Genomic DNA, 12,694 nt, shown 5'->3' with positions numbered 1-12,694 from the left:
AGTTCTCATGGATGAATGGCTGCTGTGTGGCCCAAACAGTCACAAATCCATATAGGAAAAGTGGAAAAACCATAGTTCAGGAATAACATTCATGATTTGGGCCATCAGGCACAGGAGATGGGGAAAAAACTCTCCAGATTTATGTTGGATCAATTACACTGATGGATGCAGACTACCTCACCCCTTCCTTCCCACAGCAGCCCCTGAAAATGCTACATAGTCATGAGATCCTGTAGGATGGGCAGAGCTGTGATGGTGGTGGGGAGATGCCAAAGAATTGAGCAGAGAGACCTGCCGTGAACATAGCCCATCCTTTCGCAGAAGATAGATCCTCGATTCAACCCTCAAAGTATGCATTGTGCCAAAACAACAGACATAATGGTCCCAGTTTTATTCTGAGCACTGGTGTCTTGTCAGTCTCCTTTTCTGGGCCATATCTATGCCAAACTTTAAAAATGGTTACAACTGGAAAAGCTTGGGAACTCTGGCTGTGTGTATCGGAATGTATACAAGACAAGCACACAGCGAACGAGTGAGTGCATGTGTGAGTTGTATGTGAAAGCGCATGGACATGGGCAGCACCTGCCACCAAACAGACATCCAGTGCGGCCCTCAGGGCCTGAAAGGGTTGTGCACCCCTGATATTAGATGTTGCATTCCACTGAAAGGGACTCCATGGGGAGCATGCTTGCAACATACCTGCACACAGTGCACAGAGGACCAAACTACAATCAGCAGTAAATGCATCACTTAATATCGTCTGAATTATTATTTTTTACAAATGCAAATAGCAAGAGTGGGGGGTGGGCAATTAGAATTAGGACAGCAGTATGCGGGGGGGGGGGGTTAACCCTTTCCTTTCCCTTCTGTAATCCCGGCAAAAATTGCACCTGCCCCTCAAAGCTGTGACTAGCCCTGGGAGGGAACCCCCCGCTTAGTGCACTCACTCAAGGGGGTCCTTGTGATACCCCAAACCTCCCTTTGCACACATCCTGCACTTTGCTAGTCATAGGCCTATCTATCTATCTATCTATCTATCTATCTATCTATCTATCTATCTATCATCTATCTTTCATTAAAACCCCAGTTAACTGAGTGTTTGCAGTTTAAAAAGAAAAACAGGTGGATTTTTTAAAATTCAAAATTCTTTGCCCTTCTTGGCTCCTAAACACGGGGTTTTCTCCCCCCACACACCATTTGCCACTCACCATCAGGACTCTTTATTAGCTTTGGTGCGCATGGGGCACATCGGCCTGTCTCAATATTGAAGAATTCTTTGGTTTCGCATTTTCCGGGTAGGGCAGACAAGACAGAGGTGCCCCCTATACTTTGAGTGGAGCATGCAGGTGGGCAAAGCAACCAAACAAGGAAGCAGGCCGACAAAAACAACATTTCTCCTAGGACTCGTTCCTACATTATTGAATGTCTTTCCCAGCGGGACACGGACACCAGGAAAACCTGGGCAAGGCAGGATGGCCTGCTTACATGTGTACACAATAGGCTCCATGGTAACCAAACACAGGTGTGGCTCTGCTCTGTATTGGCTGGTAAGAGGTCCCAGGGGCTGAACCAACAGTCGAGGTGAGAGATCTGTTTGCCAGTAGCCTTGATCAATTCTGGGCCATCCCTTCGAACCCACTTATCAAGAGGAATTGGTGCTTTTGAGTTGTGACAAATGCTATGAAGCGGCATCCCCCAATCAAGTGCTCCCAAGATGTGCTGAATGGCCATGCTAGCTGGGGTTGATGGGAATTGTAGTCCAACACATCTGGAGTGTTGAGGAACACTGGGATAAGGCTACCTTGGTTTGGGAAAACAGCATTTATAAAATGGTGTGCGATAACGAAATTACGCTTTCCATTTCAGACATAGCCAGATGGTATAAAAGAGAGAGTATAGTTTATTTTCTCTGGTAGTAGCCATTCCACCTGCCTTCATCACAGGGAGAAGCCACACTCCGTCACCACCACTGGCCCCATCTGCAGCTTGACTCCTCCTCTCCCAGCGCTGCCTTCTTCAGTGGCCTTTGCATCTTATCATCATAGCTTAGACATAAGAATTTGTACATGAATTTTCTTATTCTTTTCCAAATGTGCTTAGGGCAGCTTTATCTTGCTCTTCAGCCAAAAAGGCTCTGAGAGAGGCTGTGAGAAGCTGAGAAACCCCCACTTCTAAAAATGTGTCTGACCAAAGGCCTTGCCAGACACCTTTAGGCAGTGGTGTAGTGGCAAATTTAGAAGTGCATCATGCATCATGACAGTCCCCATAGAGGAGAGTTCAAAAACTGCAGGCAGCTGTGTCGATCCATATCCACAAACCAATTCCAGCAGTTTTCATATGCATCAGGAACAGGTGTTTTGTAAAGCGAATACATCTGAACGGCCTATTCAAGACCAAGCCATCCTAAAATACTTTGCATTACACAGGGAACAATATATTGTTGCAGGGAAATCCCCCCTCAGAGGGGACAGAGAATTTCGAGGGGGGTGGCAGATGACATCAGCATCGGCGATTGGGTGGCATATAAATAAATAAATAAATATCAGCACCCCTGCTAATCAAAAAGTACTGGTGCTGAATCCCTGCAAGCCCTGCCTCCACTACATCACTACTGAAAAAGAGGGACTGGACTCTTGGGGTGGGGGGGCCAGATGCTTTCTTTTTCACTCAGCTGCAAGTCTTTTTTGTGCAAGCACTCCAAAAGATGCAGCCCCTGCAGAACAATTTTGTACCACCCCCACCCCAATTAGATCATAATAAAAGCAATCTCTTTTAATTGAGCTATAAAAAAGGAGAGCTTTTGCATGTGGAGATTGTGTCATGACCAAGACACCAAACTGTCATCCTCAGAGGAGTCCAATTATTTGTCCCCTGGAGACTCCGGAGTTAACGGCTCAGGGAGAGGATTTGGTCATGAAAAGCCATCACAGGACTTCTGTCTCCCCAGGACATAATTTTTCAGAGAGATCCAGGGAGTTGGCTCCCCTGCGCCCAGAGAAGGTTGCCTTGCTATCTTCCGACTCCAGCCATAAGAACACTCATGCACCACAGCCACTCTCATGTCAGCACAGCTCGAGGCTGCTGAAACAAGCTCTTTTAAGAGACAATGTGTCAGGGTGGAAACTGAGCCCATAGAGCCCCAGAGCAGTTCTGATTCTGAGGAGGAACAGCAATCCATGGGAGAGGAGCTCGCTCATCTCTCCCAGGCACAGCAGCTGGCAGAGATTCCTCCTGCCAGCATTCCTGAGATAAATAGTGACCCTGGCAGCGAGAGAGTGTGGGAAGGGGTCTTGCTGGATGCTCGGCACCGATGCCAGGAGCGACGACAGCTGGAGGGTGCAGAAAGGAGGCGTAGTGCTCGTTTGGCATGCAAGCAATGGTCGTGTCCCGAGGACCCAAGGGAAAGAGGGAGGAACTCTCCCTAGCCCATAAGTTCAGGGTCTTCCCGTGATTCTCCTTCAAATGGGGACCAACTGCCTAACCTGGAGCATAGGCTACTCTGCTGTTCCTTGCTTAGTCGCTGGTGATTAGCATCTGAAAGAGTCATTAAGTTGTAAAAGGATTAAAGCCTTGAAAAGAATCCTTTTGTCTGTGTCTTGAGTTAACTATTGGAGTAGACTGAAAGAGGCCGCCAGGGCACTCCTGACACAATGGCTCAGTCAGTGCGGATGTGAGCCCAACCAACCTAAAGCAGCCAAACACTTATTTAAGGCTCAGTCTTGCTCTGCTCCTTATTGGAGCAACATACAGACAGCCCTCTCTGGCTTCCAGCCCCACTTGGAGCTTTCCGTGGTGCTGATCTATGCCCATCTGGCTTCCCTGTGAAACCTGACCAGCTCAGTCCCCTGTTAAAGATCTGACCTCTAGTAAAATCCTGCAACCCAAACTACAGAAACATCCAGCAATGTCAAGCCCTCAACACAACTGAGCCAGCGCACAGCATTGACATGACCTCCAACCTGAAACAGTGCAGACATATCTGGAATGAAATGCAGAGGTATGCATGTGCTCAGAATGGAAGAGAGAGTGGATTCAGTATGGGGTTCAAAACAACGTTTTATTTCCATTCCCCCCATCCTTTCATAAATCAGGTCTTGAAATGTTTTCACTACAGCAGTTAAAAACAACAATATCCTATAAAGGTTACGAAAGCTGCACAGTCTCGGTACAACGCAGCAGTCATCACACAATCACACCAAAACATCAGAACATGGCAGCACATAGTATCCAAAACAACAGAACGTAGATGAATATATCTCATTGTATATGGATATAAAACAGTCAAATATAGCATTCTGAAACGTCAGTGAAACCCACAGTTACTTGTTATATGGAGATAATACATTGAAACATTTGGCTTACAACGGTATCATATGGGGTTCTAGAGATATTTCTTAACAAAAAGAGAGAGTCTTCATAGCTAGATATTTCTAGTGTTGGAAGAGATCAGGGGGAGGGAGTAACAGGAAAGAGAGAGGCAAGAGAGGGGAGGCCCTTTAAGTTGCACATTAATGAAAAGTCAGCAGCAGAAAAAGGACGATGGATTGGTTGTGAAGGTGTCACTTCTTCAGTTCCAGGCAATAAAATTACTTCTCACTGGAAGTAGAAAGAAAACTTTCATAGCAGTTAACTGCCCCCCACCCCAAATAAAAGCAAGCCTTCCGATTCAGTCCCCTCAGGCCAGCAGTCCTTGGAAATGCAAGAAATAACACCCAACTTCATGTAGACAATGTTCACATATTCAATTATCCACCTAGGAACAGAAATTGTGTTCCTAGTTCATGTTTGGCTCAGTGCTTCCTTCTAACCCCCCCAGCCCCCAAGGTTCAACAGCATAATTAGGAATAAAAGATTCACATTTTCACTTTTTACAAGAGCCCTGGAGAGATTAAGGTATAAAATGCCACTTGACAATATGCATAGGAGATTAATATAGTCCTGCCGACATTCAATGGACGGATAATCATACAGTGAGTGTTTCCCCCAATAAGTTTGCAACAGCCGCTAGGAATCAATGGAGAAATCCACACAAAAGCCATCTTTGAATGGACACTCATCGTCCAAGAGGATGGATCCTCATCCTTTCCTGGGATGAGAATTACAACATTTTGCCCATTGTGAAGCAACTACATCAAACAACAGAGGGCAGGCTGGAGTGTTATTAGTGAACATGGTTCTTGAATGCTTGTGATGGTGTGCCAAATTGATACGAAGCTGTTCCGGAAGATTTATGCCACCTCTTCACTGCGGGCAACATGGAGGAGAAACCTTAAAAACAAAAGAGTGGCCCTAGTGCAGGCATTATGGACATTTGGGTCAGCTGAGACCCCTCCGGATCAGTAATGGAAGAAATAAAACATGTGGAATGTACAGAGTCTGAACATAATATGTACATTTCTCTTAAAACTAGAGATGTGAAGGCCTGGAAAAAAATCCAGGAAAGAAATGGGGGGAAGTAACTCCCAAAATTGGGGGGAAATTCTTGGGATTTTTGGAAAATTTGGAAAAAAGCATTCCCCCCAAAAAAATGTTTTGAGGGTTTCCTCCAGTTTTTCCCAAGCCTTCACATCTCTATTCAAAACTATAATTTTTAACAGAGTTATTTAGGATACAGAGAGGGACAGAGCACAGTAACTGGAATGTGACATCATTTGGTATTGGCTACATCAAGATCATGAATGATGTGTTGGCTGTAAGCAAATACTGTATCATTACAGAAGGCTCAATTTGAACACAGAAAAGTCAGCATCAAATGCACAGGCTCTATTTCCTTTTTAACAGAGTTACTTAGGATATGGCAGAGCACAATAACTGGAATGTGCTGTCACTTGGTATTGGCTATATCAAGATCATGAATGACTTGTTGGATTATATTCAAATGCTGTATCATTACAGAAGGCTCAACTTGAAGGCAGCAAGTCAGCGTCAAATGCACAGGCTTTATTTCCGCAGAGGAGGAACCCATCTCTTATGCTCCACAATGCACAGATGACTAGCCTTGTTCAGAGTCCAAAAAACATCCCTTATGCCATGGGCCAGAACAAGTCAGAGAAGGCAGGAATTATGCCACAGACAATGTAGTCCTCTCTGCTAAACATCCCCTTCTTTTCAAGACTGCAAGGAGTTCTAGCGAGTTAGGAAACAACAAAAACAACTACCATCCACACAAAGAAAAAAAGTACATTCTTGTTCCTCGAATTTCAACCTTTTAACTCTTTTCAACCTTCTAAATTCTTTGTTGGGAAAGATTATATGGAATGCGTAGTAAATTATAGCATTATGGAGGGGAACGATGGAGAGTCGTACAGCCACATTTAAAATACTGTAGAGGGTCACAACACCATGGGGTGGGGGATGATGGGAACTGTAGTCTAAGTCCTCTGGAGGGTGCCAGTTTGGGGAAGGCTGCCCTAGGCCTTAGTAAATTATAGTTCTTATGCCAAAGCAGGCCTCCTGCAGGGGTAAAACCTTGCGGTCCCCAATGGCAATTCTCCCCTTCCTCTGAAATCCCTGGAACACCTTGAGAGAATTCGAGGGTGGGGTGAGGAGGATCAGAGACAGCAGCACCCGAGCAAGACCAAGGTGGGAACTTCTCTTGCCAACACAATCATCCTCTTCCCCTTTCCTCTAGTCCCCAGGCTGAATTGACTCCATAAAGGTACAGGGAGCTCAAGAAGGAATTCAGTGAGAGGAGGGTCTTCTGATGGTGGGTGGAGAGGGGAAGGAAGAGGATGGAGAGAGGGGTAACGGGGTTCATCAGCAGCCTCCTTGGATGGGTGGGTGGGTAATTAAATAGTCTGGCTGATTGATGACCTGTGGGAGTCCTTCTTGGAACACAGGAGCATACTTTCAAGCCACACACACGCACACGCACACACACACCCCACACACCCCTACCTGGAAGGAAGGCTGGCAAGCTAAAATGCAGAGAAGCGATTACTCAAATAAAACATTTGCACACTCGAGCACCTTAAGAATAGTAGTTCACCCTTTCCATTTTAAGCATGCATGACTGGAAAGGGGTGGGATGCTCTAAAAATATATACCCTCCTGGTGAGCTGCAAACATTAAACTCGTGATTTTTTCTGATTATTTTTGCAACTCAAAAAGGAGGCTCCCTGAGGCAGTGCTAATCTCATTCTCTCGCATAATGGCTTCTCAAGGGAAAAAGATCCTAGAAAGATCTGTTAAACGTTCTTGAGAAGAAGATTTCCCCGTCTTTGTAGAATCTGGGACGGCCGATGTGTTTAACCAGACTACATCAGTGTAGTCAAAGCCATACAAACTTGTCCGATTCTTCTTTGCAGAAGCCCACGCTGTCCAAGCATAGCTCACACAATGATCAATTCTATCAGACTGACTAGTTGGGTTTCAAACAGGGCAACAACAACAAAAAAGCACCTAGGAATTCTTTACCCAAAAGACAGAACAGGGAACCATCCCTGAAACCTGCTCTCCTTGCACCCTCTCCTGGACACAGAGAAAAATGCAGGGACACGAAAAGAGACCCTGCAGAAGGAATTAAGACAGGAGGGATGTTGCAGTTCAGCCTTCCCCAACCGGGTGCTCGCCAGATGTTGTAGCCCAACACATCTGGAGGTCACCAGATTGGGTCAGGCTGTTGGAGGTACTGGAAAACACACAAGCAAGCACACATGTGGGCAAAACGTCCTTCAAGGCAATCAACAGCAAAGTAGCAGCAACATATTTTCCATGGGATGAGAAGCCGTTGTGTGCTTGGGATCCCTACACTTTAGGGCAGCCGGCTCTCCTGCTGGCTTTCCGAAGGTGTCAAAAGAATGCACCCAACGCATGTTCACATGACATTCCCTCCACAACCCCTGGAATGATTCACCGTCACAGTTGGGGTTGGAACTGTCTTGCAAATGCTCAGGACTAAACCACAAACTGTTAAATGTGCAGTGCGTAGGTGATCCTAATGGCTTTTTGTACTTTAATGCAAGTGCATGGGACCCCGGTCCAGATCGGAACCAGTACTTGTGGGTGGGGAGGGGATTACACCTTTCCACCCAGCTGCTTTTTCCTGCTAAATTTGTCCCTTTCCCTGTGCGGAGGCTAAAGAAAGAAAAAAAACCTCCAGTGGTGCCAATGGAGGTTTCTTTCCCCTTTCTTTAGCCCCTGTGCGGGGTGGGGAGAATTTAGCAGGGGAAAGTGCTTGGATGGAAAAGTTTAACCCCCTCTACCCATGCATGGCAGTCTCAGTATGGACTGAGGGCCCGCGCGTTTAAACTAAAGTTAAAAAAAAAAAAGATCAGAATACATACTACGCATTCAATGCAGCATGTACGTTAGCCCACAGACAAGCGTTGAGAATGCAGTCCTCTGGAAAACCTTTGCAAAGTGTGTCATGCCAGGAGGTGAGGAGTCCTGTGGCCCTAATTCCACACTGCTGGGCGGAATCACCCGCCCAATTGTTTTTAAAGAACGGTTCTGTGAACTGGGGCTGGCTTCTCATAAAGGCTGCAAGAGGGCACAGAGCATACTTCTCAAAATCACATGGTCCAAAGGACATTTAGGTTATACCACCAAGAAGATACATTGCTGCTCCCAACCTTTTTATTTCTTACAGACTTGAAAAGTGGTAGTGCCCTGTGGCAACTCCCTGAAGATTTAGCTTTGGCCACTCAGACTAACAGCAAAAGCTCCAAAATGTTTACATGCAAAGCAGAGAAACGGGATGTAACTAACGAATTAACGCCGCCCCTGCCAGGGATGTTGTTGTGCAGGGTTTTTCTTCCTAGGACTGTTTGGGACAGCAGATCCATCAGGCCCTTTGAAAGAAGTTGGCAGCCCTACTGAGAGGTCTCTCAGGGCCTGTCTCCACCTTTGCTCTGAAGCAAGCAAGAGGGTAACAGAATGTGCCTGGCAAAACATTCCTGGCTGTGCCAGAACTCGCTGAAACAAAACACAGCGCAGGACAGGACTTGCTAAAACCGCTGCAGGGGGATGGAACCTGGGCCTGGCCTGCCTGCCACAGGTTTTCCAAACTCAAAACACGCAGAGACACTGTAGCCCCATTCCTGCCTGCCTGCTAAATATATATCCTCCCATCAGGAAGATTTGCATCAGGCCCCCCAGGTCTACAGAACCCTACTTTCTCCGAGATCCCTGGCTTTCCAGAATAATACAAGCATCAAGCAAGGCTGCATTTCCCCTCTTCCCTACCCTCTTGCATCCCTTGCCTGCATCTACTTTTACGCTTGGCAGCCATTTGCTGCTAAAAATGTTTGGCAGCAATGCAGGGGGGGGATCCTCAAAAACTCAGCCTTTCAGCTATATGAATATGCTAGGCTCTCTCCCCACTCTGTCTAACAGGCAGACAATTCCCCAGAATGTGGTTAGGTCCATCAGTTTGTACGGAAAGGCATAAGGGGAAGGAGGAGGAGGAGGAGGCTGCAGAAGAGAGTGGGCGTCTTTTGATTGCGGAGCTCTTACATCTATGGGCTGCACAGCGCAGCTCTACACGGTTTGATGACGAGCATGCGGGTTCATCGCAGTGTCTGTTGGTTTTGTGGGGTTTTTTTAAAAGCCCATCTTAAGTTTCAGGTAGTCTCAGAGATGGGGTTTTACATCTTTCACCCCCGCCGGCTTCTTCTCCCGATTTCCTGGTCGCAGCAAGCAGGTCGCGGTGCTACTCAGCGGCCATCTGTTCGATGTGATCGCTAAGAAGCTTGTACTGCTCTGGAAACGAGAGAGACAATGAGATCAATCGAGCTTTCAGGAGAGACGGGCTGGGGCTGGGGGTGGGGTGGAGGAGAGAAATGCCTCCCTCCAGGTGAGCAGAACATGATCCCACCCCAAGGAGAGGAAACACCAAAATGGGGTATGTGATGCTGGCAACACATTTTGCAGCACCATGAGGAGGTCAGCAAATGGTCAATTGTTTTGTTGTTGATTAGGTTTTTACCACCAGGGGTGCCTGTTTGCATTTTCCACAAAATCCAAAACATTCTGGGCCATCTGTATGTAAAACAAGCTGGCTGGGGGATGCTGGGGGATGCATTCCCTTTAGCAAGGGAATGGGGGTGGCTGTAGTCCAACACATCTGAAGGGCAAGAGATTGGGGAAGGCTGACACAGACATTTTCCTCCCCCTCTCATAGTATTAGGAGCTGGGTCCATCCAGTGAAATTGCTTGATGGTAGATTCAGACTAGACAAAAGAAAGCTGTCTTTCACACTATGTGCTTTTCCAGCTGCATTGGCTTCCAATCCATGTCCGGGCCTGATTCAAAGTGCTGGTATTAACATTCAAAGCCCTAAATAACTGGGGAACAGATTACCTGAAATATCATCTCCTCCCCTATGTACCTTCCCAGACCCTAGGATCATCTTCAGGGGTCCTTTTCCGTGACCCCCTGCCAAAGAAAGTGAGGCGGGTGGCTACCAGGAAGAGGGCCTTTTCTGCTGTGGCACCCCGGCTGTGGAATGAGCTCCCTAGAGAGGTTCACCTAGTGCCTATGTTGTACTCTTTCCGGCACCAGGTAAAGACCTGTTTATTTTTCTAGGCTTTTAGCATTTTAGCTTCCTAGTCCTTTTGCTCTGGTGTTTTAAATCTGCATTTTAAATCTTCGCTTTGCTGCTTGATTTTATGTTGGTTGTACTTTTATACTGTAGTTTTAAGCTTTTAAATTTTATATTGTTTGTATGCTGTACTTGTGGTTTTAATTTTTGTGAACCACCCTGAGTGCTTCAGTTATTGGGCAGTAGAGAAATGTAAGGAAGGAAGGAAGGAAGGAAGGAAGGAAGGAAGGAATTAGCTTGTGGGTTTCACTGCCACAAGATACAATGAGAGCCACAGCCTTAGATGGCTTTCAAAGGGGCTGAGATAAATCAATGGATGAGGAGACAAGGTCCATCAGTAGCTGTTGGCTGCGGTAACTGTGTGGAACCTCCATCTATCTAGACAGTATACTTCCAAGTGCTAGTTGCTCGAGGACAAACAACTGCTAATGCCTTCCTGCTCTGCCAACAGCAAGGGCATCAAACCTCTTTCATTTCAAGGGCCTCCACATTTAATCTGGGAGAAGATCTCGGGGGGCCACATTCCAGCGGTGGGTGGGGCCCGAAGCAAGAGAGCAGAGCCCCAAAACCAAAAACGCCAGCCTCTTGCAGCTTAAAGCTCTTGCTGCCAGTATGCAAGCCCTTGGAGAAACATTCCAAGCTTTAGAAGCAGGGGGGACTGCACAAAAGCCGGGAAGCCAACGAACCATCAGTGGGCAGGAAGAGGGGATGAGGCCAAGGGAATGGGGGTGGCTGGGGAACTCTGGAGAGCTGGACTGGGACCTAAGGCAGGCTGGATTTGGCTCCCGGGCCTGAGGTTCTACATGGCTGCAGTAGGACTCTGATATTTTTAGGCTGAGTGATTCATAAAGAGTTTTAGAGCTTTGGGGGATCTGGACTATATTCGGGGGGGGGGGGATCTGCACCGTCTCCAGAAAGCTGGGGAATGTGGATAGACGTTTTTCTCCCTCTCTCAAAATACTAGAACCCACTGGAGTCATTCCATGAAGCTGATTGGTGGGAGGTTCAGGACAGATAAAAGGAAAGACTTCTTCACACTGCGCAGAGTTAAACTGTGGAATTCACTGCCACAGGATGTAGTGATGGCCGCCAATTTGGATGGCTTTAAAAGGGGATTAGACAAATTCCTGGAAGAAAAGGCCTTCAGTGGCTGCTAGTCCTGATGGCTATGTGCTACCCCCAGTATCAGAGGCAGTGAGCCTATGTACACCAGTTGCTGGGGAACATGGGCGGGAGGGTGCTGTTGCACTCATGCCCTGCTTGTGGGTTCCTGGTTGACAGCTGGTTGGCCGCTGTGTGAACAGAATGCTGGACTAGATAGACCCTTGGTCTGATCCAGCCTAAAGGCTCTTATGTTCTTTACACAAAACCATTAATATATAGAAAATGTATTTAGCCTGGGAGCTGCATTCCACATTTCACTTTGGTAGTTGTTTTTGTCTTTCCTACTGACAGAAGCGTCAGCTAACAGCCTGCTCTCAAAATGCATTTATTGTATACAGAATCCCTTGCCTTTTGGAGCCCTTTGGGGACAATCGGGTCCCCCCTACCCTGGAGCTCCCAAATCCTCAAGAGGTGCCTTCCCTTCCTTTCCTCTCCCCTCAGCCACCGGGAGCCGATTGTGGCTTAAGGAAACGCGCCGGCAGCCTCGCACGCTTGGCCTTACCTTCGTCCAGGTTGCCGATCACCGCCTGCTTCTTCAAGAAGTCGTTGCAAAGCTTCTTATTCAGCCCAAAGGCCAACATGTTATGAGTGAAAGTGCTGTGGGGGAGAGAGGAAAGAGGCAAACCCAAGAACATTTGAGAAAGGGCCATAGCGCAGAGGCTGAGCAACTGCTTGTCGCGCAGAATCCTGGCAACCCCAGTTTTAAGAAAGGATCTGGTAGCAAGGGAGGGGAAGAGGCTTCTCTGCCCCAGAGAGCTGGTGCCTATCAGAGCGGACAATCCTGGGCTAAACAGAGAAACAGACTGACCTGGTGTAAGGCAGCTTGCTACGTACTGGTCATGTCTCCAGGAGCATAAGCAGTGTGCTCCATTTACAAACACTAACAACAATAGCAACGACACAAGAAAGGTTTCAAATTTTCAAAGTGGTGATGCTTGGGTTTCCAGCGTGGTGCCCATGGGAGAGAAGGAGAGAGAGAGGGGCGGG

The 12,694-nt window shown here is 47.2% G+C and overlaps 2 protein-coding genes across 3 annotated transcripts in view; both read right to left on the bottom strand.

Annotated features, from left to right (window-relative positions):
• The window catches only part of LOC146338807 (meckelin-like), a 34,230-nt gene extending 32,499 nt beyond the window's left edge, over nt 1–1,731 (bottom strand). The window contains exons 1-2 of the mRNA XM_084812870.1: nt 1,514–1,731; nt 1,209–1,327 (exon numbers count right to left, since the gene is read on the bottom strand). Coding sequence (XP_084668996.1) covers nt 1,209–1,327; nt 1,514–1,731 — 337 coding nt within the window. The remainder of the gene's footprint in view (nt 1–1,208; nt 1,328–1,513) is intronic.
• A 2,308-nt stretch (nt 1,732–4,039) lies between these two features.
• The window catches only part of KIAA0513 (KIAA0513 ortholog), a 66,431-nt gene continuing 57,776 nt past the window's right edge, over nt 4,040–12,694 (bottom strand). Inside the window, exons 11-12 of one of the 2 annotated variants that reach the window (XM_084812824.1) lie at nt 12,210–12,304; nt 4,040–9,702 (exon numbers count right to left, since the gene is read on the bottom strand). In XM_084812824.1, the coding sequence (XP_084668950.1) occupies nt 9,653–9,702; nt 12,210–12,304 (145 nt within the window). In that variant the 3' untranslated portion in view covers nt 4,040–9,652. The remainder of the gene's footprint in view (nt 9,703–12,209; nt 12,305–12,694) is intronic. The other variant, XM_084812822.1, reaches the window with a different exon arrangement.

The sequence above is a fragment of the Heloderma suspectum genome, chromosome 8, assembly GCF_057233095.1.
Source record: "Heloderma suspectum isolate Gila_16-S chromosome 8, 16-S_ref, whole genome shotgun sequence".
Classification (NCBI taxonomy): Eukaryota; Metazoa; Chordata; class Lepidosauria; order Squamata; family Helodermatidae; genus Heloderma; species Heloderma suspectum.
The sequence above is the reverse complement of the archived record's forward strand: the minus strand, read 5'-3'. Positions and strand labels throughout refer to the sequence as shown.